Source organism: Charadrius vociferus, unplaced genomic scaffold (genome assembly GCF_000708025.1).
Source record: "Charadrius vociferus isolate BGI_N301 unplaced genomic scaffold, ASM70802v2 scaffold650, whole genome shotgun sequence".
Classification (NCBI taxonomy): Eukaryota; Metazoa; Chordata; class Aves; order Charadriiformes; family Charadriidae; genus Charadrius; species Charadrius vociferus.
This window is the reverse complement of record NW_009646736.1, coordinates 4942927-4965187: the sequence shown is the minus strand read 5'-3', so window position 1 is coordinate 4965187 and position 22261 is coordinate 4942927. Positions and strand designations below refer to the sequence as shown.

The window sequence follows — 22261 nt, the reverse complement described above, 5'->3', positions numbered from 1 at the left end:
TAGGACTGGTTGCGCAGGGTAAGGAGGGCTCTGCTCCTGTGGGCACCCTGCAGAGGTTTTTGTCTTCTACTCACCTCCCCAAGTGCCATCAGCAGAGGCCTGGCAGAGCTCTGCTCTGGGAGAACTGGGGTTTTATTTGGCTGGGAAGAGGGGCTCTGGGATGTCTGCGTGCTCTTGGGTGTCTTGCTCAGAGCTGGGACAGGATCTCTGAGATATGCCCTGTGCCTGACATCCGTTTGTCCTTCTTGGTGTCTGAGGAATGGGAGCTCCTTCGTGGGTGAGTTCTGCTGCATGCCCAAGATGGCAGATGTGGGACTGGATGTTGGCACACCCACCCCAGACCACAGTAACTCACCTGCTCTGCCTGCTGCCGTGTTAAAGGGCTTTCCTACGCTAGCTCAGAAGCAGCAGTGAATTTGATAATGTTTTTCTTTCTACTGGGGATTAGCGTTTTTCAAGAAAAGGCATTTTCACAGTGCTCCAACTCTTCCTTCTCCTTCACCTGCTACAGCTACCTGGAAGCACGGAGGCTGTAAAACCTGGAAGAATAATGATGGGTTAAAAATAACCAGAGCTCTTGTGTCCTTTAAAGGGATTTAGTTGGGGGATTGAGTTATGTCCAAAGTGATTGCTCCGCGCTATCACTTTACACCTTACTTCTGTGGTGAACCCTTCTTGGGACTGAGCTAAGGCGGTATCTGCAGCACAGTCACAGCTGAGAAACACGTGGGAAAATAAAGGCACCTGTGAAGGGCTGCTGTGAGCGTGGCTGTGGGGACAGACGGATGGACGGAGGGAGGGAGGGGAGAGGCAGCTGCTGCCCAGTGGTAGTTTTTCCAAAGGAGTTCTGAAGATGTAGAGAGCTGAATGCGTTTCTTGCTGGGCTTGTTTATTATTGTTGTTTTCGAGGGGGAATTTTAGCATTGTTTTAAGACTTAGGTCCAGTTTTGTTCCCACTAAAGGAGTTGGATGCTGGCTGGTGACTTAACTGCTGAAAAGGTGCTGACAATTCCAGCTTTTTGTGGAGCTACTCTTTGGTTCCTCCGAATAAATGAGACATTAACTACTGATCTTTTTTTCCCTCCCTCCTAAATCGGAGGGCAGCTGTCAGAGTAGATCGTTATTTTCCAGTAAACGGTTGCCCAGTTAGTCTGTTCTCCCTCTGAATTTTGTCTCCAAAATAAAACAGTTCTTCACATATTTCTGTAAGCCACGTTACTGCGTTTACTTAGTATTTCTGTGTGCTGAGGAGCCCTGCGGTTCCCACAAAGACCCTCATGTTTTTGCTGTGAAGGCTTTGGCTGGATGGCGGGCAGTGTGGGTGAGGAAGCAGTGATGGGTAGAGGGAAACTGTGCAGCCTTTTTCCTTAACTGAGTGAGTTTGTTGGGTCTTACTTAAGCAAACGTTGCTTGAATGCAGTTCATGGTATTTGCTCAGTGATCCAGTGGAATGTCTGGGATATTTTTGTTTTTCCTCCAGAGCCAAAAAGCCGTTCTTGGCTCTAAATCCCAAAGCCGCCAGCCTGAGGCAGAGTCACTGCGCCTGAGGGCGAGGAGAGCTGTGGTGGGACGGTGAGACGGGCACCTTGGCTGGCACGGAGCGCTCCCTCTGCACCAGGAGCTGGGTGTGTTCATTAAAGATGTTGCAAATGACTCTACAGCTAAATTTGCTTTTACTGAAATGAAAGATGTGCCATGACAGACTGAGCCCAGTGCAGGCCTGTCCCGCTCATATCCTAGCTCTGCTGTGGATAAAAATCCAGTTTCAGCACTCAAAGCTGTGCCACCCTCCGTCAGGTAAGCCCTGACCCTCCCTGGCCACCCACTGTGGGAGGCACTGTGGGCTTTGTGCATGCTGCCAGAGCAATGAAGCTCCCTGACAGCCACCTTGTCTCCTGGCCAGCTTTCCAAATGCTGCACTGCGTCCCCTGGGCCCAAGGGACCGGCAGACATCCTGGTGGGTCCTGTGAGGCTGCCCAGGGCCCCTCTCGGAGAGTTTTTCCAAAGCTTTGAGACCAGGGACAGAAGGGTAACATGCTGTCTCAAGGGGAGGTATTCCAGGTGGCAGTGGCCATTGGGAGACAAGTCCTTTTAACCTTATTTTTTCTTATATTCTTATTATGAAGTGATGTTCAGGATCCACCAGCGCCATATCTAATGCAATCTTCTGCTGCCTTTTGGAGGCACTGAAGGATGTGGGGCTGTATCCAGACAGCTTTGGCTTCACCAAGCCCGGTGCCTGGTGGTGTGGCCAGCTGCTGCAGCTGCTGGGCCATAGGATGGCCCGAGCACAGGTTTTCTGAGCAGCAGCTTCTCGTAGTCTTTTCCAGACCTGGTAATGATGTGGAGATCGAACTTGCTTTGTTCTGGCCTTGACAATACACGCGTGGAGGCTGGGTGAAGCTTGGGCTTTATTGTCCTGAGGGTGTTTTTGTATTGCTAACCCAGAGAGTGTCTGCATGTTTGTGTTCCAGCAGCAATTCATAACACCGCATGCACGCATCTTCCCAAACCTGCTTTTGGCTGCTCCTTTCTTCAAGTCTCCTCTGTGTTCCTCTTAAATATTTTTGCAGGGTTACCCGATCTGTAAGCTGGTGCTTCTTGCTTGGCTGGGGCAAGCTGACCAGAGGGTCTGTACCTGTGCATCCTGACACAGACCCTTCCAATCATTTTTTCATTAGCAAATGCCCTGAAGTTGCCACAGGAGAAATTCTTCTGATTTCAGGAAGAAAATGTCTCATTACCTCTGCGTACCTCACCTCTAAGTGAGGAATATCTTACTGTCTAGGATCAAACATAATCAGTTGCAACTAGACTGGATTTGAGACTAAAAGGATGTTTATTTTAAAACACAGATTGACCAAAGAGACAGTCACCTGTTACAGAGTCCTGTGTGCATATGTGTCCCCGTGCCAGACTCCTGTGCCAAGAGAGCATCTGCCCTCATGTAATGTAATAATTATGGATCTTTACAACTTGGATCTGCTTCCTTGAAGCAACGGTAGTCTGTGGACCAGGGATAGGGAACGGAGGGAGAAAAAGAAGTTGGGCTGTCTAGCTGAGGTGCCCAGCTGAGTTAGGAGCAGTGAGGACTTATGGTCCATGGGGGAGTCAGATTTGAAGTCAGATTGACATGTGCAGGAGCTAAGCTGTTCTTTATTTCATATGAGCTGAAGTAAACAATGTGAGGTCAATGATAAAAGAATTGAGTATGGAAAGTAACACCTCCTTATTACTTCTGACAAATCATGCTGTGCTAGAAGTGAAAATGTCTATGGCAGCTGCTGTATTGGTCTTTTCAAAGTTGGTAAGCTCTTCAGCCTCGTTGTTTAAAGGTATTTTCATTATACATTACTTGACTGAAGGGGTTGAAAACAACAATGTCAAAATACTCAGATGTTTTTGTGTGTTCAGGACACTGCATGAAAGATGACATCGATTAATCTTCATGTCCTTTGACATGAGACATCTGTACATGTCAGATGGCTGCAGCTGTGTTATGAAGGGGCAAAGGCTCAGCATTTTTCTTGAGGACAGTTTTGTCATACTGACACTGGTGTTGGCGAGTCTCTAGGGTGAAATAAGGAGCTCTTCAGAGCATCTTGGCTTTTGCTAAAGGTTTGAATGTTTGCAAGCACAGAAGTGCTGAAACCACAAGTGTATTTTATGTCATGTTGGGTGACAGTGGCTTGCCAGGGACTGAAGGATCAGATGGAAAATGCCAGTTTGCCATAGAAAGGCTGGAAAGAACGTGGATAATTTTTAACATGCACAAGAAGTTGTTGCAAGCTGTATCTTCCAGAAATCCATGGGAAAGATGGAACGCACAACCCAAAGGACTGAAAGTGCCATAAAGAAATATATTCCCACCCCTGGAAGAAGATATGATATGAAATACCTTTCTTGTTTAACGTTAACATAGCAACATTGAGCTGGCTTTTCTGTTTAATTTCTTTTAAAATACAGTGTCCAAAACAAGTAAACACCGCAACAGATTGATCATAATTTACACGTTACAACCAACCTGTGGCTACTCTGCCTTGCACTGAGGTTAGAGGGGAGGTAACACAGCTCCTGGCCTCAGTGTGTATAGGATGACACTTGCTATAGGACTTGCCATGCTGTCACAAATAAGTCATCTTTCTGGACTGATGTTTGCTGCCAAGTGACTTCAGTCCAGTGTTTCAGAGGAAGGAAAAGCATTATTCAGTCCTGGTGAACTTTGGCTGGTGGTCAGAGCTGTATTATCACAGATGCGGCTTTCAGCCGGAGCTGTGGCTGTTGCCAGTCCTTGTCAATGATTACTCTCTAGTTAGTAAGGCTATATAGTTGATTCTGTTCAGGCACTTCCTCAGTCTGTGTCTGCATGTGTGATAATAATAATAATAATGTCTTTCTGTGCCCTTCGCATTTGGTTCTTATGAGTATTAAAGATGAAATTATTTTTTTTTTTATACCTCTTGCTGGCTCCACACTGATGAGAAACCATTGATTTTAATGGAAAAGACCACCAGTGGGAATTTTTTCCTCATAATTTCCTTTGATTCTGTTCAGGCACTTCCTCAGTCTGTGTCTGCATGTGTGATAATAATAATAATAATGTCTTTCTGTGCCCTTCGCATTTGGTTCTTATGAGTATTAAAGATGAAATTTTTTTTTTTTTTTATACTTCTTGCTGGCTCCACACTGATGAGAAACCATTGATTTTAATGGAAAAGACCACCAGTGGGAATTTTTTCCTCAAAATAATTTCCTTCTCCATCTGATAATGGAAGGAATAATCTGTTCTTTGATCTTTTGTTGGCAAACTTGGACATTGGAAAGAAAGATAGTGGTACTGTAATAGCTTTACTGTAATGATAAGTGTGGTCGTTGGTTTCTGGGCATTTAGATAAAGGTAGGTGTGCTGTGAGACATGATGAGGTAGGAGCCGAAATGCTGGGACCATTGCTTGTGGAATAACCTTGTAACAGAGTTCAGGGAGAAGCTATTTTTTTGCCGATTTTAGTTCATACTGGTACCGTGCCTGCAATTATGCAAATGTTAATATCTAAGTTACTAAATTGGCCAGTTCCAGATGGATTAATATGTAATGGATAATGTGTAGATGATACTTAATGATGAAGAAAAAATTGTTCTGAACAGGATGCTGCCTTTTTTGTGTCAAATAGTCGAGGTGTCTCGCCAGTCTGTTCTGTATTTAGCAGGGGACCATGAAGCGATGAAATGTTAGACATCTGTCTTCACTAAGAGCTTCAGTAATGCTACTCTTGTGAAATGCTTGTATCTCAACTAGGGAAAAAATGATCATTTGTTTAAAAAGAAACAAAAAATAACAACATTAGTTGGTGTTGATGTTTCTGTGTAAGACACAGTGTAGGAGAGAATCTAAACCCGAGGTTTTGTTTATTCTCCTGTGAACTCCTTGTTGTAATGTCTAAGCACCTTATAAATATTTATGAATGTGTCCTCATAGGAAAATGAAATTTATATAATGGAGATGCAAAGTGGCGTTAAAGGAAGCAACTTTCAAAGGTTCCTACCGAGTTATACTGTGACAGAACTGGGACAGTAAATCAGACCATTACATCCCATTTTGGTAAACCAGCCATGATCCCATCCTTCTTATTAGTTGCTTTTGCCTTGGCTGCTTTCAGAGTAATTCACTGCTTTTCTTTGTAAAATACAAATACTTTATTTGTAAGGAAATACATTATTTTTTTGTAACTAGACACTTAGGCAGGCCACGCACGGATTGATGGCCAACAGGGGGTTGCAGCTAGCGGCAGGGGAGGAACAGAGAGAACATGAAACTCAATTTACACTCCCGTGTGACAACCCGCTCCAGTCTTGCTCCTCAGCTGCCAGAGGTGTCCCGAGCACCACCTGGGAGTCATCCATGCTGAGAAGCTGATGCTCTGTGCTCTGGGGGCAAATTTGCAGCACAGAGCTCAGCAGCGCTAACTGCCTGGGAAGACCGGTAGTAATGCTTCTGAAGTGGGATGTAGCTGCCTTTGCTTTCCTCTCTGCCATTCCTCACGCTGTTGCAGCAGGGTGACTCACGTGCTGTCAACAGCTTCCTCTTGCAGATAAGCCCCTAATGAAATAATTCCCTGCATTTGCTGTTATGCGTTAAGGAGAGGTGCTTATTTCTGCGTGCTCCAAGTGATACTGGTCCTCTCCAAAGAGCGGCTGGGAGGATGAAATATTGCAGTGGTGGCAGCATCTCTCCTGCGGCCAGGGATTCAAAACTGTATTTGGGCAGTGCAAAGTGCACGAGCAAGGCAGTAATTCTCTGTTCCTCAGGGTTTAAAGGCTTTGTGCAAATCTCTTTGAAGCCAGTGAAGGACTTCTGTTACTGCAATGGGCTTTGAATCTAACCCCGAATGCTCAGTTAATTCACAGTGTGTGTTAGTCTTGTTAGCTGGCTTGTGAATATGAAACGGTGCTGAGCGAACCTTTGGAGAATATATTGAATGTGCAAATTTGCACGGTGATCTTGATCTTTTCAAAGCACAGTGATATGACTGCGGATATATGTTGAAATACTCCCCAGTATGTTGCAGACACATTCCTCTTTGGTCTTGTATGTGCTGTTTGTATGTCTTTAGTTGGCACTATGAGCTCTGAGGTTTTCTTTTAAGTTATTCTACAGCACTTTAGGGAACTCAACTTTCATCACTAATAAAATAAAATAAAGCAAAACACTGGTAGGTCTTGCCTTGTTAACTGTTCTAGCTGTTGTGTTTCCCACTGTTCCAAAAAATAAAAAGCTTTATAAGATTTAACATATTCCCAGAGCAAAACATGAATATTTATAGGCACAGAATAAGACTTCCCATTTTGAAATGTCAGTGCTATGAAATTGCTTTTTTGGCAGGCGTGATTAAGCCACACGGACTTCCAATAATGTTTTGTAAGCTTTTTCCTTAATTACAGCTTAATTTAGGTCTTTGAGTTTAACAAAACCTATGAAGCTTGCAGCAAAATATTTTTCTTGTGGAAAATTTTGTTTGTATGAAGTACAAATCCCGTATTCCTTGTGGGTATGATTTTTTTAAAATGTGTTTAAATGTGGAAATCCCATATTTTTTCTTTGTGTTTCTTAAAGCTTATACAAAATAAAAATAGTCGATACTCTGTGTTTAATACAGAATTTTGAATAAATTAGTTTGGAAAGTGCATGTGATTATTTTTTTCTCCAAATGCCTTGAGTAAAATGCACATGAAGTTGCAAGACATCAAGCAAGAAGCACAAGATTCTGTCTCAAGCAGTTACTGCTGCAGGAGACAAATTAGAAGCAATTTTGCTTTCATACAGTTGTTCTTAAATGCACCGTTCTGACAACAGCAATAAATAGAATAATCTGTATAATTATATTTATGTGGCGTTGATCTGTCTTTTCCAGAGAAAATACCTTGTCCCAGATAAAATAATCTTCCATTCAGCTGTAAGTGGAAGAAAGCCTGTTTAGCAGCTGCACAGGTTTGGGGGAACGTTTCTGCACAGGCTTAATCAGAATTTTAATATGGCCCACTCAGTGAATTTGATTTTCGGTGGAAAAAATACAGTAAGGGCACTAAAACATCTTGTTTTCCTGCGCAGATTGGATAACAGGGTATTTACTCAAAAGAGCTAGACAGAAAAGCACAGAGATGATGTGATTAAACTAAGGTAGATTTATTACTAGATCTTTATAACAGCATATTTTCTTAAATTGATGTAATAAATGTCTCGGCCCTGCTCAAAGATAGAGTTTTGAACAGCTTTGAGCCATTCCTGGCTTAATACTTAAGTAGAAACAGCAGAAGTGGTGGAAAAATGGGATCATTTTGATAAAAAACCCCACATTTAAACAGTTTAAAATCCTTGGCCCTGATCATGCTTTTCTGACCCCTGCAGCCTTGCGTTATCAAACTGAGAACGTCTCATTCTCCCTAATATTAATGTTTGAAATATGATATAAATAAATTATCTGAATACAGTAGAAAGAAAAGAAAAAAGTGGTTAGCATCACAGCTACTTGTGGCCTGCTCCACTGGCACGTAGTCTTGCTAGCAAGTGCTTAGAGGTGCCATCGTGGGTGCTAAAGCTGTGCTTTCGGGGGAGCTGAAGAGAGTGAAATCCCTTGAAACTCAAGAGACTGAACATTTTTAACATCTGTGTTTAAATGGTGAAGTCAGCATCTGATAAAGCACATATCTGGAAAGCAGTTTGAAAACTGTTTTACTGAAGATGATGGGGAAATTGGGGAGTGAGCGGGGAGTGTGCTTTTATTTTCTAGATACAGGAAAGTTTGCTGGGATGGCAGAAGGCAACGCTGGAGTCTGCTGTCTGTGTTTCACCTATCTTTGCTCTTCTTTGCAGGTTACATATTTGGGTAAGGTTTCCACAACAGGGATGCAATTTTTGTCAGGCTGCACAGAGAAACCAGTCATTGAATTATGGAAGAAGCACACACTCGCCAGGGAGGATATTTACCCAGCTAATGCTCTTCTGGAAATTCGCCCTTTCCAAGTCTGGCTGCATCATCTGGACCTCAAAGGCGAGGCGACAGTCCACATGGATACCTTTCAGGTAGCACGTATAGCCTACTGCACTGCTGACCACAACGTCAGCCCAAACATCTTTGCTTGGGTCTATCGGGAGATCAACGATGACTTGTCCTACCAGATGGACTGCCATGCTGTAGAGTGTGAGAGCAAGCTAGAGGCCAAGAAGCTGGCCCATGCCATGATGGAGGCCTTTAAGAAGACTTTTCACAGCATGAAAAGCGATGGCCGGATCCACAGGAACAGCTCGTCAGAGGAGGTGTCTCATGAATTTGAATCTGATGATGGCTGACTGAACTCATTCACAGTTCAGCAAAGGCAGAAATGGCCTAGGGAATGAGAGCTGATAGATGAATAAGCAACAATTGAAATTGGGGAATGAACGGACTGCCAAACACTTGTCTGACCAGCTTTTTAAATCAAAAGAGCAATTCAGTACCTACAGATATGCATTATTAAAGTAATTATGTTACATTGAAATCTGCTGCTGTTGTAAAAGTGAGAAAAAAGCTCCCCGCCCCATATGTCCCACCCACCCATCACTGCCCCTTTCTCATCTCTGTAGTTCAGGTGCGTACCATGAAGTAGAGTCATTCCTGTTTGCCTTATAAGACTGGTCAGGCAATTTTATCAGTTGCTCCTCTGGCGTTCCTAGCTGGGGGCTGATGCTGATGCACAAGACCAAGTAGACCTGGAAAGCCCTAATGGTTCCCGAAGAAACATTTTCCATGATGCATCACAAAAATCCTTTGACCATACGTAGGCTAAGACAGCCATACATAGCCTTTTAGACTAATGGCCTGGCATTCTGCAGTTAATTCACATTTCACAGATTAAAAAATGAAAGAAGATGCTTGTATGTACACATTATATCATATGCTATCCTTTATTTTATTCATTGTACCTATTTTCTTAATATACCTGCTGCCACGTCTTTCACCCAACACCAATAGTTGCAGTTTCAGACTATATATTGCAGGATACCAAAAAGGGGCGGGCAAAAATACTCCGCGATGACTGGGGGTACAGCGAGCCAGCACCGCTGTCTGCGCGTTTTCCAACCCAGATGTGCTCTGTGGGAGGTGGTGCCGCTGGTAAGAGCTGAGGGACACTTGGGTCTGTTGGTGTTTGAACTGTGACTTCTCATCAACCTCAGGTCTGAAGTGATATGAGCATGGTAGCCTCAACTCCGCGTTAGCGGTCTCCGTATTGCTGGTCGAGTGGCCCTGGTGGGATGGCACTGATAGTGCCTCATCGCACAGCCAGGGCTTTGTTACTGTAAAAATCAAAGGAAATGGTCCCTTAGGAGTCAGGTTTGAACATCTGTTCTGCTCAAGAAGCTCATGTTAAGATTCCCGTATCTTTCCTTGTTCACAGGTATACAGAGTCATGCCTTTCTTAAATGCAGATGTTTAATAAAACTCAAATAAAAGGAAAAACTTGTTTCACTTGATATTTTTTAAGGCTGAGAGCAGATCAATAGATGGCAAGTAATGCTGCTCCTTTATACAATTTTGTTTATAATTATGGTAATGTTAGGGGCACTAGGGCACCTTACAGAAGCCTTAAAAGAAAGCTAATCACAGCAGATAGCTCTATGTCTGTGTTTTGTGGGTCTCTATGTTTGTATGTGAGAGTGTATGTGCGAGTCCAGTGTTAAAGCATGTAGACTGAGCATGGAGACATATTGAGGAGGGGCCCACACCTCTTGAAAATATGCTTGTTGCTTTACAATGTATGTAAACTATTCTCCAGTATAAATGCGTTCATACTTTAATAAAAAAAAAAAATGTTTTGAGTTAAAGCTTGGGAGTTTTAAGCTGTCTTTCCAATGCAAACTCTGTGGTTTTGTGTTATATGTGCGGGTTCTGTGTTCATTTCGTTTAGTGGAATGAAAATGTTTGTTTATTTCGCTTTAGTATTACATCAGCCTCCATGAGAATTACCTGTAGTATTTTAAAATTATTTTCTTTTAAATATGTAGGTAAATTATTCCTGTGAGATTCTTTTTTTAAACTTTGCTCTGTGTGGACACAATTTATAATTTCTGCTTTGCAGGAGATGGCAGAGAGATGAGACACACCTGGCCAGCTGAAATGAGCTCAGCTGAGTGGGAGCAGTATCTTGCCCTACTTACAGAAAACGCAGAGTGGCTGAGGTGTGGCATTGGATGGTGGGATGGGGAGTAGAACACCAGGCCAGCAGCTTCCAGAACTGTTTCTCTCCGAATCTTTGGATGATCCAGTGTTTCCAAATATGGCTCTAAAAATGAACTTTTTTTTTCCCCCATAAGGCTCATTCGGAAGTGGAGGGTCATGTGTGGGCTATATGTTGGTCAGAAAAAAAAAAAAATCCGAGTCCTGCTACGCATGTGTCTGTCTTTTTGACCGAAGGCAAAATAAGTCAAAACTTCCTTCAACTTTTGACAAATAATTTTTTTTTTTTTCTGCTCAGAGCTGTAATCATGTGTTAGTTTCTTTACTTCTTTGGATGCTCTGCCACGAAAGCTGCTGTGAATCAGTGTGTGAAATCCCTTTTCATCCTCTCAGCCAGATGTCCCTGCTGACAATGGAGAGGTTTGACTGCCAGCTCTTAACTGAGGGCTGCTTGAGCGTGGGAGGGGGAGAAGGAAGACACCAGCTCTCCTCACACACAGGTACTGAGATGCCTCCTGCCTGCGCTACAAAGGACTACGGCGGATGATTTGGGTTTGGGATTTCCACTTCTGGAGCAAATACTTAGAAGCGTGGGGTGTGTTCCTGCTGTGGGGGTGGGTGCGATCCTTCTGACTGACGCAGCCTGCTCTTTTCACCAAGCAGGCCAGGACAGAGCACAACTGGACATAAATGTTGTCATTGTTTCATTTTTAATCGTGGTCTTTCCTCTAACATGCTGGGATCTGCTGAAGAGATCCTATCTCCCTAAGTCATGTGCAGGTGTGGGTTATGCAAAGAATACCTTTGTTGGGGTTTTTGTTGTCTTTTTATTTGTTATTTATTAAGGACAGTCTGAATTTCTGTAAACAGTGCTGGATTTATTTGGGGGCAACACAGAAAGACCATAGGCAGAAATGCAAAGGGTTGCTCCACTGTGCTTTTACTCTACACCCTGAAGTGTGGTGCCTTGCTGCTCCCCTTGTCACATCTGCCTTGGCACCATCTGCCAGCAAGAGCCCTGGGCTATGGCGTTACTACCCCCTGGAGCCCACAGCCACGTGGTGTTACCCAGAATGGGAATAATCTGGGAGTGTGATTTTTAAGCCAATTTGTCTACGGTGATGCTCCATGTCAGGGCACTGCGTGGTGCATTGACATTAGCCGCACCATGGTGCACTTGCTCAGTGATGGGGATGCAGGTTACTCACTTGTGGGTTTGGACTGTTGTATTTCATGGCTTGGTGTCAGAGAAATTAATGCTTTTGGGAACACGGGGCTTGCCGGTTGTTAGTTGCCTATATGCATTTGGAAATCTGTTCCTAGATGCTGATTAGGACCCTGACGGGACCATTACATGAGGTGGCTGCCATGTGGGCAGCCCTTGCGGACCTTACGCTGATTTACAGTGGGTTGGGGAGTTCTCTCACAGATATTTGATATTGTGGCATCTGTGACAATTCCTCAGCATTTGGAGGCTGTGGATTACATGAGAATTTTGAATGATAAACATAAAATACTAAGGAGAAAATTCTAGTCCTTGTGATTAGAAAATCAGACCCTTTGAAACACGAACCAGCTATTTTCTAAGGGTTCAAACATGCAAGGGAATGTGAGGGACTGTGAATTCCAGCTTGTCTTAGAAAACATGAGATTTGAAAAATAATCAGTATCGTGAATTTGGATCCTTAGATAATTTGGAATTCAGGCCAAATCGCTCTGTGTTATCAATACCAAATGTGTGATGCTATTTGCATGAAGGAGAAAAGCTTTTACTCCTAAGTCGCAAGTATATCAGTTATCACTGAATATCAGTTGCCAGTAGATACCAGAATGAAACAGCAAGTTAAACTTTTCCTTCAATTAATCTGTTGGAAAAGAAAAATCATAAAGTTTCCATCAGAAGTCACTTCCAGTTGGCTAGAGACTTTCCTTTTCAACTACAAAGAGTGCAGTTTTGGATCTCACTGCATCCCGCTGTGGGTTGACGAGTTCCTTCAGCGTCAGCCAGGAAAACACGTAAGGGATTTCTTTTCCTCTTCTGATTGTAAAGGAGAGTAGAAAACGGTTGAATATCTAAGTGTGTTATTAGAACTGCAGAAAAAGTAGAGAGTATTTAGGTCATTACACCTCAACATCAATGTGCAATGTCACTGGTGTTTTGTCAAGGTGATTTTTGTAATTTTTCTAACTACCTTAAAAAAAAAAAAAAAGTAAGTGTTATTCTATATACAGTAAGTGTGTTCAGTTTTCATGCTCTGAAGTCTAAATATCTTCTGTTGATACCAAGTCTTCTGTGGAGCTGTGAGTGAATGATTGTAGCTGAGGAGCAGTTGTGCTACGGGGAGAGCACTAGCGAGCACAGGTTGCTCCAGAATTGCTTGGATGTGTATGAGGTATTTGCCTCTGGGGAAGGAGAAAAGCAGAGAGTCATTTCTTTCTTGTTTTAAACTCAAAGGCCCCTAAGAACAGCTTAATGTTTTGTTTAAAAAAAACCAAAACAAAACAACACCCAAAACACAACCAACCAACCAACCAAACCACTCTGCAGCTGGTTCCACTCCCTAACTTTCCAGTAGTGAGTGGCTTCATTTTTACATGAAAAAGCAGTTGGATGTTGCCAATGAATTGCATTTAATTTTCCTAAAACCTGCAAACAAATGGCATTTAATTGAGAAGCCTTTGATACAGAGGCAACCCTGTTTCAGTCTTTTAGAAAACTTTACATACATATGTTATTCTTGGAAGCTTCAATATCTGTGTATTCACATTGAATTTTATTTGAATTGTAAGATTCTCTATATGTATGCATATATATAAATACACATGTACACAGACACGTCTTGAAATGTGATGCTTGTTAATAAGTATTTTCTGTATGATGGACATATGTAATGGTACGGGTGTGTGAAGGGAATCTTGCGTGTTACTGTTGAGATAAATGGTTTACTTCTTTTTCTTTAGTGGGAAGCAAATTAACTTGTCTATCTACATGCAAAATTTGATATACTATATGCATTATTTACCATTTACCACCAGAGCTGGCCCGCTCCATGCCCAATTAGCTGCTGTAAGAATGATGTATGATTTGGCTCATTTTTCCCTGTGGCAGTGAATTATTAATTTGTGTATGAATGGGAAGTGGTAGCTTAAATGTATGGTTGTTATCCTGTAGACTAGAGTGTTCAGTCTGCCAAGAGTTTACAGTAAGAGAATACATCCTTTTTTTGAACATAGGGACATTCATTATACCTTTTTTGTAATGTAATTTTAAACAGATACAGGGTGTTTTTCAAAAGTTCCTTTTTTGTTGAAGTCCTGTAGAATTCTTCCTTCCGTTCGTTGTACACTTGAGCATCATTGGCTGCTTTCACCCATTGCCCCAAGGCTCTTTTATCTCCACGATGATTCCTGTGCTGCCCTGGGGCCAGGCTGGGGGGAAGCCGGGGATTGTCCCTCCCCCCCCAGCAGGAGCACACGGGCCAGATGCTCATGTCCCTGTAGCCGCAGCCGCAGGCAGCGCGTGTGCCCGCGCCCGGGGCAGGGTGTTGGCAGGAGCCTGGGCTGCGACAGAGACGTCGCTGGGGAGCTGCGGGAGGCTGTAAGAAAGTTGAGTCAGGCTGTTGGAGTGAATTTTTATAGCTAAGTTGCACAGGCTAAGCTTGAAGTTTGGGAAGAACTCTCTTGTATGGCAGTAATTCACTGTAAGTGCCATGACAATTTCTTCAGCTAGGATTGTAATTAATTTTGATTGGGGCTGTAAAAGCAGATACAATGATTTATTGAAAATAGTTGTATGTTGGAGTGATGTTATCGGGTCTTCTGCAGTGCCTTCTCTGAAAAGGGTTGTGAAATACGTTGGAAACGCAGACATGATGCACGTGCTGACCATGTGCTGCAAAAGGGATTAAAGTCGCAGGCTGTTACAGCTGTGGTGGAAGTGGAAGGGCACCGACAGGGAAGTGCGTATCTACGGGATAATGGAGTGGGGCAGGCTGAGATCTTTGCTGTCTGAGCATCAACTGGATATGTGAAATTCTGGGTAGTTCATCGTTCTTTGAAGGGCTTCCCCAAACCAAAGAGTTCAGTGAAGACTGAGGAATGAGGATAAGCTGTTGGAGAGCCTCCTGTGATCAGTGCAGCAGAGAGCCCCATAGAGCTGAGTGACAGGAAATTCTTCACTGGAATGAATAAATGTGATGTGCTCAGCTTGCACAGCCGTGACTGGGTTAGGGATGCTCTGGTACGGCCAATGACTGGAGGTAGTTGGGTTGTGCCGGTCAGGCTCCTGCCCGGTGCTGGGACTTCAATGGGATGTGCGCAGCAGCAACGAGTTGCTGCATTGTGGTGGAACGTGCCCACAGCAGGGTGCTCGGTGGGCTCCTCGGGTGGCACTGTCTCTGCCCGTTCTCCTTTTCTATCAGTTGGTGGATTTCAAGCAGTTACATGCCTGATTTACCCCACTGAAAGAGAGAGGAGCCTCAAATTGTGTATCTCGGCAAGAGATGTAGGTTGTTGCAAGCTCTTTTCAGAAGAACTGGAAGTGAGAAAGTAGTTTTCCAACGTACAACTGAGGAAGCGTTAAAAATGCTTGGAGTAACAACCTCTACCTACAGAGCAGGTCCTGGAAGTGCAATCGGAAATAATCCCAAGGCTGTGCTAACAGCCTGAGGAGGCGAAGTCTGGGGCTGGCACAGCAACTTTTTAGCAATAGGTTATGTGGGCAACAGACATGGTTTCCAGTTATTGCTGGTAAGATGGGAGGGGGTGTCTGGGGGGTGTTTGTCCTGAATTTTTTTCATGTCTATGGTGGAAGGAGTGTGTGAAAAGGCCGTTGATGTTTTCTCATCAGGAGAAAACTGTGCCCATATTAATGCAGTGACTTGTTTATGTGCTTACATTAGCAAGGTGGAAACACCTATTGAAAACATGCCGTTAGAAGTAGCCCAGATCTGATGGCAAAGGAGCGCCGGTTAATTACTGTGCGTGTCGTGTGGTACAGAATCCACGCGTCACTTCACGAGGGAGCTATTACTGTGCAGATGGGAGCATCTCTCTCCCGACTTCCACCATCAGAGTGGGAAGATAATACTAGATAACTTTTCTCTATTATGCTTTGATTTGCGTTGTGCATTACATTCTCAGTTATTTTCCTGTAAATTGTATTGCTCTTGGAAAGAGAGGAAACATTATAATCCTATGAATAATGCGTAATGTGGCTGGTATGTTTTTCTGTGGGCAGTGTAGATTTTCTGAGAACGATGGACAGGAGTAGGTTTCATTCTTGGAAAGCAAGTAATTTGTCAAAGTTGACATGGCTCATGTACACGTGAAAAAGTAAATTATTGCTGTGTCAAATTAGTTACCTCTTATTTAGAGATAATAGAAATAGTTTTAGACATAATTACTGAGGATATAATTAATCAAGGTTTTCTTGCACAGTTGGGTTAAATTGTTGTGGCTGAGTGCTTAGTACCATGCCGGTGCTCCCTGGCTTGGTCTCATCTTTAATGGATTCCAGATCTCGTGGTTTCAAGTAACAACAGCTTTTCCAGATCCCAAGACAATAATGAAATACGCAGAGGAACTTCAAAGGAAACTCCTCTAGAAAGGAAAAATGAGGTTAAATGATGATATAGTCAACTGTGGGATATTTTTATATCCATAAAAGATGTCTCAGTGCAAGAAACAGGTGAAATCTGAAACTTGTGCTTGACTAATAGACCGTGCTTCACATCTACCCAGGCGCTCCTAAACGGTTTGGGACCTGATTCTTTCTGGGGTTTCCAGGTGGATTGCTTTGTGCTTTTTCAAGTCAGCTGTGGCCACACAAAGAAAAGGCATTTGTGTCTCCCTTCCCTGTTTCTAATAGTCTTTGCGATACATTGGTGAAGGAATGGCCCGGGATGAGCTGGAGCCGGCTCTCCTGTGAGGAGCTGTGCAATCTCTGTGCCCGCTCGGCTATCCTGTGTCGCCTGTCCTCGGCGTCCCTGGGAGGAGGTCACTGTCACTTCCAATGAACCCTGCTGGGCCATCACAGTGTCTTGCAGGTAGCGTGCTCTGATTAAATTTGTGTGACCTGTCAGAAAAATACATCTTTTCCTACCAGTGTGGTGGAAGCGTTTGTATGGTAGTGCGTTAGTCCGTGCTGAGCAGAGGGGGAAAGGCCACACTCTCCTTCCTGCCATTTGCAGAAGGATGGCCAACAGTAATTGCCCAGTGTTTACTAATTGACTCGTTTCCGTCTCTGCTGGTGTGCATGCAGTAGGCGAACCACGTCTGTACTGCCTCAGGTGCTTGCAGCTCGCCGAGCCGCCGGCCGGGGTGCCCGGCAGGATGGGGCACTTCATCTGTGTGCGGGATGAAGCGATGCTGAATTGTGCCGAGCTTTCCTGAGGCAGCATGGTCTCGTGCAGCAGGTCGCTGCGTTCCCTGTGCCTTACTTACAGAAATCCTAATTTATGCCATTAGAAACATTAAGAACAAAGAGTTTCAGCGCGGTTCCCATTTTGCCTGTGCGCTGCAGTGGGTCTCAGCTAATTCATCAGCAGCGGTTTGTTCTGCTTGAAATCCTGGAGAACGGCTCCTCTCCCGAGGTATTTCTTCCGACTTAATTGCCAAGTTATAGTGAAATATGAGGTTCGTTGTTGTCTGCTGGAGCGCTGGGGATTCTGTTTTGTTGGCACATTTTTCATGACCTGGTGTCAGCAGCATAACTAGGCTATGAGATAATTTGTATGCGTTAGATGAGCAGCTGCATGCATCTTAGCCGGAGAGAGAAGTAAGCGTGACCAGTCCAGTGGAGTTAATTAGGTAAAACAGAGAATTAACTCTAATCTGGCAGATTAAGTGATGTCAGGCCATGCAAGATGTACGTAACTTTCATGCAGGTGAAAATCAAATGGCCTGTACTGGTATACACCAAGATTTAATAAAAATGAGTGAAACAGTAGCTGCAAATGTGGGAAAAAATCTACAGCCATTTAATAGCTGAAAAGGAAAAAGTGTCGTACCCTTATTTCCCTGTGATGCTTTGGTTCTGCAATGGCTTTCCACTCATTTCCTAATTAAACAGTTCTGAGGTTTTAAGGAAGGAGGACTGCTTTGCAAGCCCCGTTCCTCATACTTGTGCTGTTGCAGGTGTCACACGGTTATCATGGGCTTTTGGAAGCTATTGACTTTACTGACATTTTTTTGGCAAGAGGGATGAGGCTTAAGTAGTATAGGAAAAACAGAAGAAGCAAACTTGTGGTGTCTGGTAATCCTTAAACTGTCTCTCCTGTGGAAACTGTGTGAGTTGCTTTGAGGAATGATGGAGGACAGATTCTGCACTGGCTTTTGCCTTGCAGAAACCCCCTGCATGGGAGGTAATCAGTGCTTTGACAGGGGACCTGCTCTCTGAGATGTCACCCTGAGGAGACAATGGTTAGAGATTAGCACTGTACTGATAGTCACAGCATTTTTCTAATGTATTTCTGATAAAACTCATTGTATTGAGTGTGTTTTCAGTGTGTAATATTTGGGTGGAGAAGTCCCAGCTGTCTTTTGGAAATCTGGGAGTTACCATGAGAAAAAGATTTAGGACTATTTAGTATCCGTAGTTCAGAAAAGCAGCAAAAGCATGTTATTAAACCTGCTTTTACTGAGTTTTATAAAGCCACAATATCTGTCATCCTGGGCATCCTTGGCAGCTTACATGGTTTGGGTGCTTCTTTGGAGGAGGATGAAAAATACAAGAAAAAAAGTCCTTGTAGTTTATTCTAACAATACAAATACTGTAACTTGTAGCGTGTGATGAGGTGTGACCTCGCCAGGTCTTTCTGCCGCATGCTCCCAGGGGAGGGCGACATGCTGGGGGAGGCCAACTCCCTGTCTGCCTGACACAGACGATGCCATCGGAGGTGGTTCCACTGTCAGATGTAAGCCATGGTACAGATAAACGTCAGCATAAAAAATAGGTGGGAGACTTGTGGAAAAGCCTTCCCTTGGTGCCTGCCGCACCTGGTAGGTCTGCAGAGCTCCACCTCCTTATGTTAACACCCTGTGTCAGCGTGAGGTACCTACCAGATGTTGGTAGCCCCGGTCCCTCACCTGACTGATGGGTTCTGGGGTGCTGTACTGTGGCACATCACCTAAAAGGAAAAGGAGGGCCATCATTGCATTAGCACGTCGTTACCTACTTGAAAATTTACCCAGGATTGTCACATCATGAACACTTTTACACCAAGTAGGGATTGCAAGGTTTTGTCCAACACAGTGATAAATGAACATGCGGTAGCAGAGAGCATATCTCAGGAGAAAACCAGCAGAGCTTAAAGGCTCCATTCCTCAAAATCTCATGACTTCATTCTTGTTTGTTGGTACCTGTTTCTAAATTCAAGGAGTCCCACAGTGAAGTTCCGAGATAGGAAAATCTCATGATGCAAGCAAAAGAAAATGAATTTAATGAGTTCTGCGTCTTCTACATCCCATAATTTTATCAGTAAGCTCTCAGACTTCTAGAAATTGCTCTGAAATTGGCAGCTCAGACTTAATATCTTCTACCATTTTGCCATCACATGCAATTTTGGTTCTCAAGTGACTCCAATTTTGAACTCTCAGTGATTTAAACAGCTGCATTGTGCAAAGGCTGGAGTGAGGACATGCTTTTGTAATCAAGCAGCCCAACTCTAAATTTTATAGCATGATGGTTACTGTGCCATTCAAACTATGCCCCATTACACAGAAGTGCATTCCTTTGATTTTACCAAAGAGACCATAAATATAACAAAAAGCATAGCTGGAAAACATGATTTCATGCCTGGATTTTTCAGCTCCTCGCTACTACAAAGAATAAATGAAGTGGTCTCTGAAAGGGGCATATCTTTGCAGTGAATTATGATAGTATTATTTGTATGGCTAGCAAGCTCATCATTAAGCTTACCAGGAAACATATGCCTGTTACAACGTTTAAAGAAACAGGGAAGTCTGTTTTCAAATCAAAAGAATAAGAATGTAACTTTCTATTTCAGGAGTTTAATACAGGGGAGGCTCAGGGTGTGGGGGGAGGGGGTTATTATGCTTGATATAAACATGTAAAAGATGTTCCATAAATGCATAACTAAAATTAATCGTCAGCAGTCATATGCCCGGCCAACTGTAAGGCTTATTTGCCTTAACATTTCTTATTGTATCCTTTCCCTTTCCCCCCAAGGTGATGTAATGTTTTCATCTCTGAAAACCTGGTTTCAAGAAAGAATTGGCTCCGAAAGGGAAATTTGCTTTTGATTCAACATTAGGTCCTAGCAGACAGTACTTTTCAGTCCCATTTGTTTGATCACCGCAGCCTTTCTTCAAAAAAAGTCCCAGTGCACGTTGCCAGCTATGCCTGGCAGTGTACAGCCTGTGCAGCCTCTGTCGGTAATACTAAAGCTTAACCAGGTTCTATCATTAGTTCACCGCCACCAAGAAGTAACTGCATAAATGCAATCAAAATTTCAAAATAAAAATGAATAGCTATGCCATCTGGCATTAGTGAAGCAAAAAATAAAACAACATGCACCGGTAGAATAATTGGGAATTTAATTTGGGTAATTAAGTTTAATACATGATAAAATTTTATAGTAAACATTTAAAATGCTCCTAAAAATGTAAGGGCTTATTTGCTCAACATTTTATAGAAAAGTACTTATTACAAATATATCTATTGGGTAATTTTGCCCTGTGAGTTTTTATATAAAGGATTGACTTACATGAAAACCCAAGTGCAAGCCGTTGGCAAGCTATTTCAGCTGGTGTTGGATTAGATCCAGTGAGGCAAAGGGCAAGCTTTATGCCAGCTTTAAAAATATAATTGCTCTCTTGCAAACCTCAAATCAAGTATTTTCCGTTGCCAACATTGGTGATAGGGTTTGGGGGGTTCTTGTTTGTTTGTTTGGGGGGTTTTGGTTTTTTTTGTTTGTTTTTTTTTTTTAATGTCTTATATTACTTTCTCTCCCCCCACTTGCCTTCCCACCCTCATCTTGTTTGGTGCATCCCTGAGTGGTGAATCTCGTGTCCAGGCATGTCCCAGCAGCGTTTGCAACAGCCAAAGGCAAAACAGTACTGAGCCAGCTCCTGCCCTTGTCCCACCAACACCACTGTCCTTGGGACCGTCAGCAGTCCTGCCTGCCACTGCTGCGCCATCTTGCCAGGGGAAGGTTGGATGCCATCAGTGACACAGAGGAGATGATGGAGAGATGAGCCATGGCTGAGGTTGCAGTCAGATGGACTGATGGAGCTGAAAAGGGACAGGGTTAAAGCCTCCTTGCAGATCTCTGTCCCTGCTTCCTTCTCAAAACATCTTCAGATGGTCTGGTGGCAGTGTTGGTATCAGGACATTTGCTAAGGAGGTCAAAAGTAAGGTTGAATTAGGTTAGTCTCACCTCTGATTTTCAGTACTTGCGTTGATAGCCTATGGGCCCCACTAAAAGCATGTGAATAAATGGGCTTTAAGGCACTGGATTTTGGACGTTATCAGAGATAAGGTAATAACAATGCTGGGCTGCAGATTAATGCCTTTAGAAATGTTGAGACAGTGGTAGCAATTTGCTAAATTGTTTACGGGTTAATCACAGCTCCAAGGCTCAGTGTGCTGTGCTTCATCATCAGCTCACTCCAGAGAATCAGAAATTCTTGTCTGGAAGCAGCTCAGAGGCGCCGGGCATGGGCAGGGTAATGCCAGTAGAAAACCCAAGGCAAATTGTGCAATTTTACATTTGTGTGGGTAAGCAGCCAAAAATTCTTGTGTGCACTTCAAGGACAGCAAATACTACTTTTTCTCAGATGTAAATGTAAGAAGACACAGTAAAATGTAATGTGAGTCCCTTCGGTAACTGGGAATTACCATACCAGGCAGACCAGCGGTCCGTTTTGTGCATTGTCAGGGCTTTGAAAATGGCTTGTGCTCCAGGCTACAGACGATGGTCCTGTAACACTATACCTGCCCGCTGGAGGACTTTTTTCTCTAGTCTCATGAGTCTGCCCTGAAATATGAGTGTTTACATCTTTTTAAAACCTATTTACCTCATTCAGGGCCATCTGATGTTCTCATTTTCTGTGGAAACGCCTAATTCGTATGTGAACCCTGTTAAGCTATTGAATGCAATGATAACATGTGGCAATGAGTTAATAGGTTATGCACATGCTGTGCAACTTTTTTAAAAAATCAGTAGTAAATCTTTAAAGCTCTTTAAAATCTGTTTGCTCCCCCATGCACAATTCTTCACTCCGATACAGCGATAATGGGTAAAATCACTCAATTATTTCCTGTTCTGTCATTATTTATGCAACCGAGTATGTGACCTTGTGCTTGTGTCTGCCCCAAACGAAAAACTTAGCGTATCATGGCTGATTTTTATTTCCTTCCGATAGGTCTCCAAGTTCTCCTCTGTACTGTCTGCAATAGGAACCAACCACTCAATCTGAGTTACAATTAAACTCTCAGTATTTCTCTTTGAGTGGTGCTTCCCTTCTGGGCAGATCCTCTGCCTTGGTACTGGAGAGACTGCTATAGACTTGCACCAGTGGTAACATTT

General features: G+C 43.3%; 1 protein-coding gene across 1 annotated transcript in view; it reads left to right on the top strand.

The window, feature by feature from the left end:
- Positions 1-9575, top strand: part of PID1 (phosphotyrosine interaction domain containing 1) — a 56158-nt gene extending 46583 nt beyond the window's left edge. The window contains 1 exon segment of the mRNA XM_009889944.1: positions 8369-9575. Within this exon segment, the coding sequence (XP_009888246.1) occupies positions 8369-8845 (477 nt within the window). The 3' untranslated portion in view covers positions 8846-9575.
- Positions 9576-22261: the final 12686 nt, after the last annotated feature.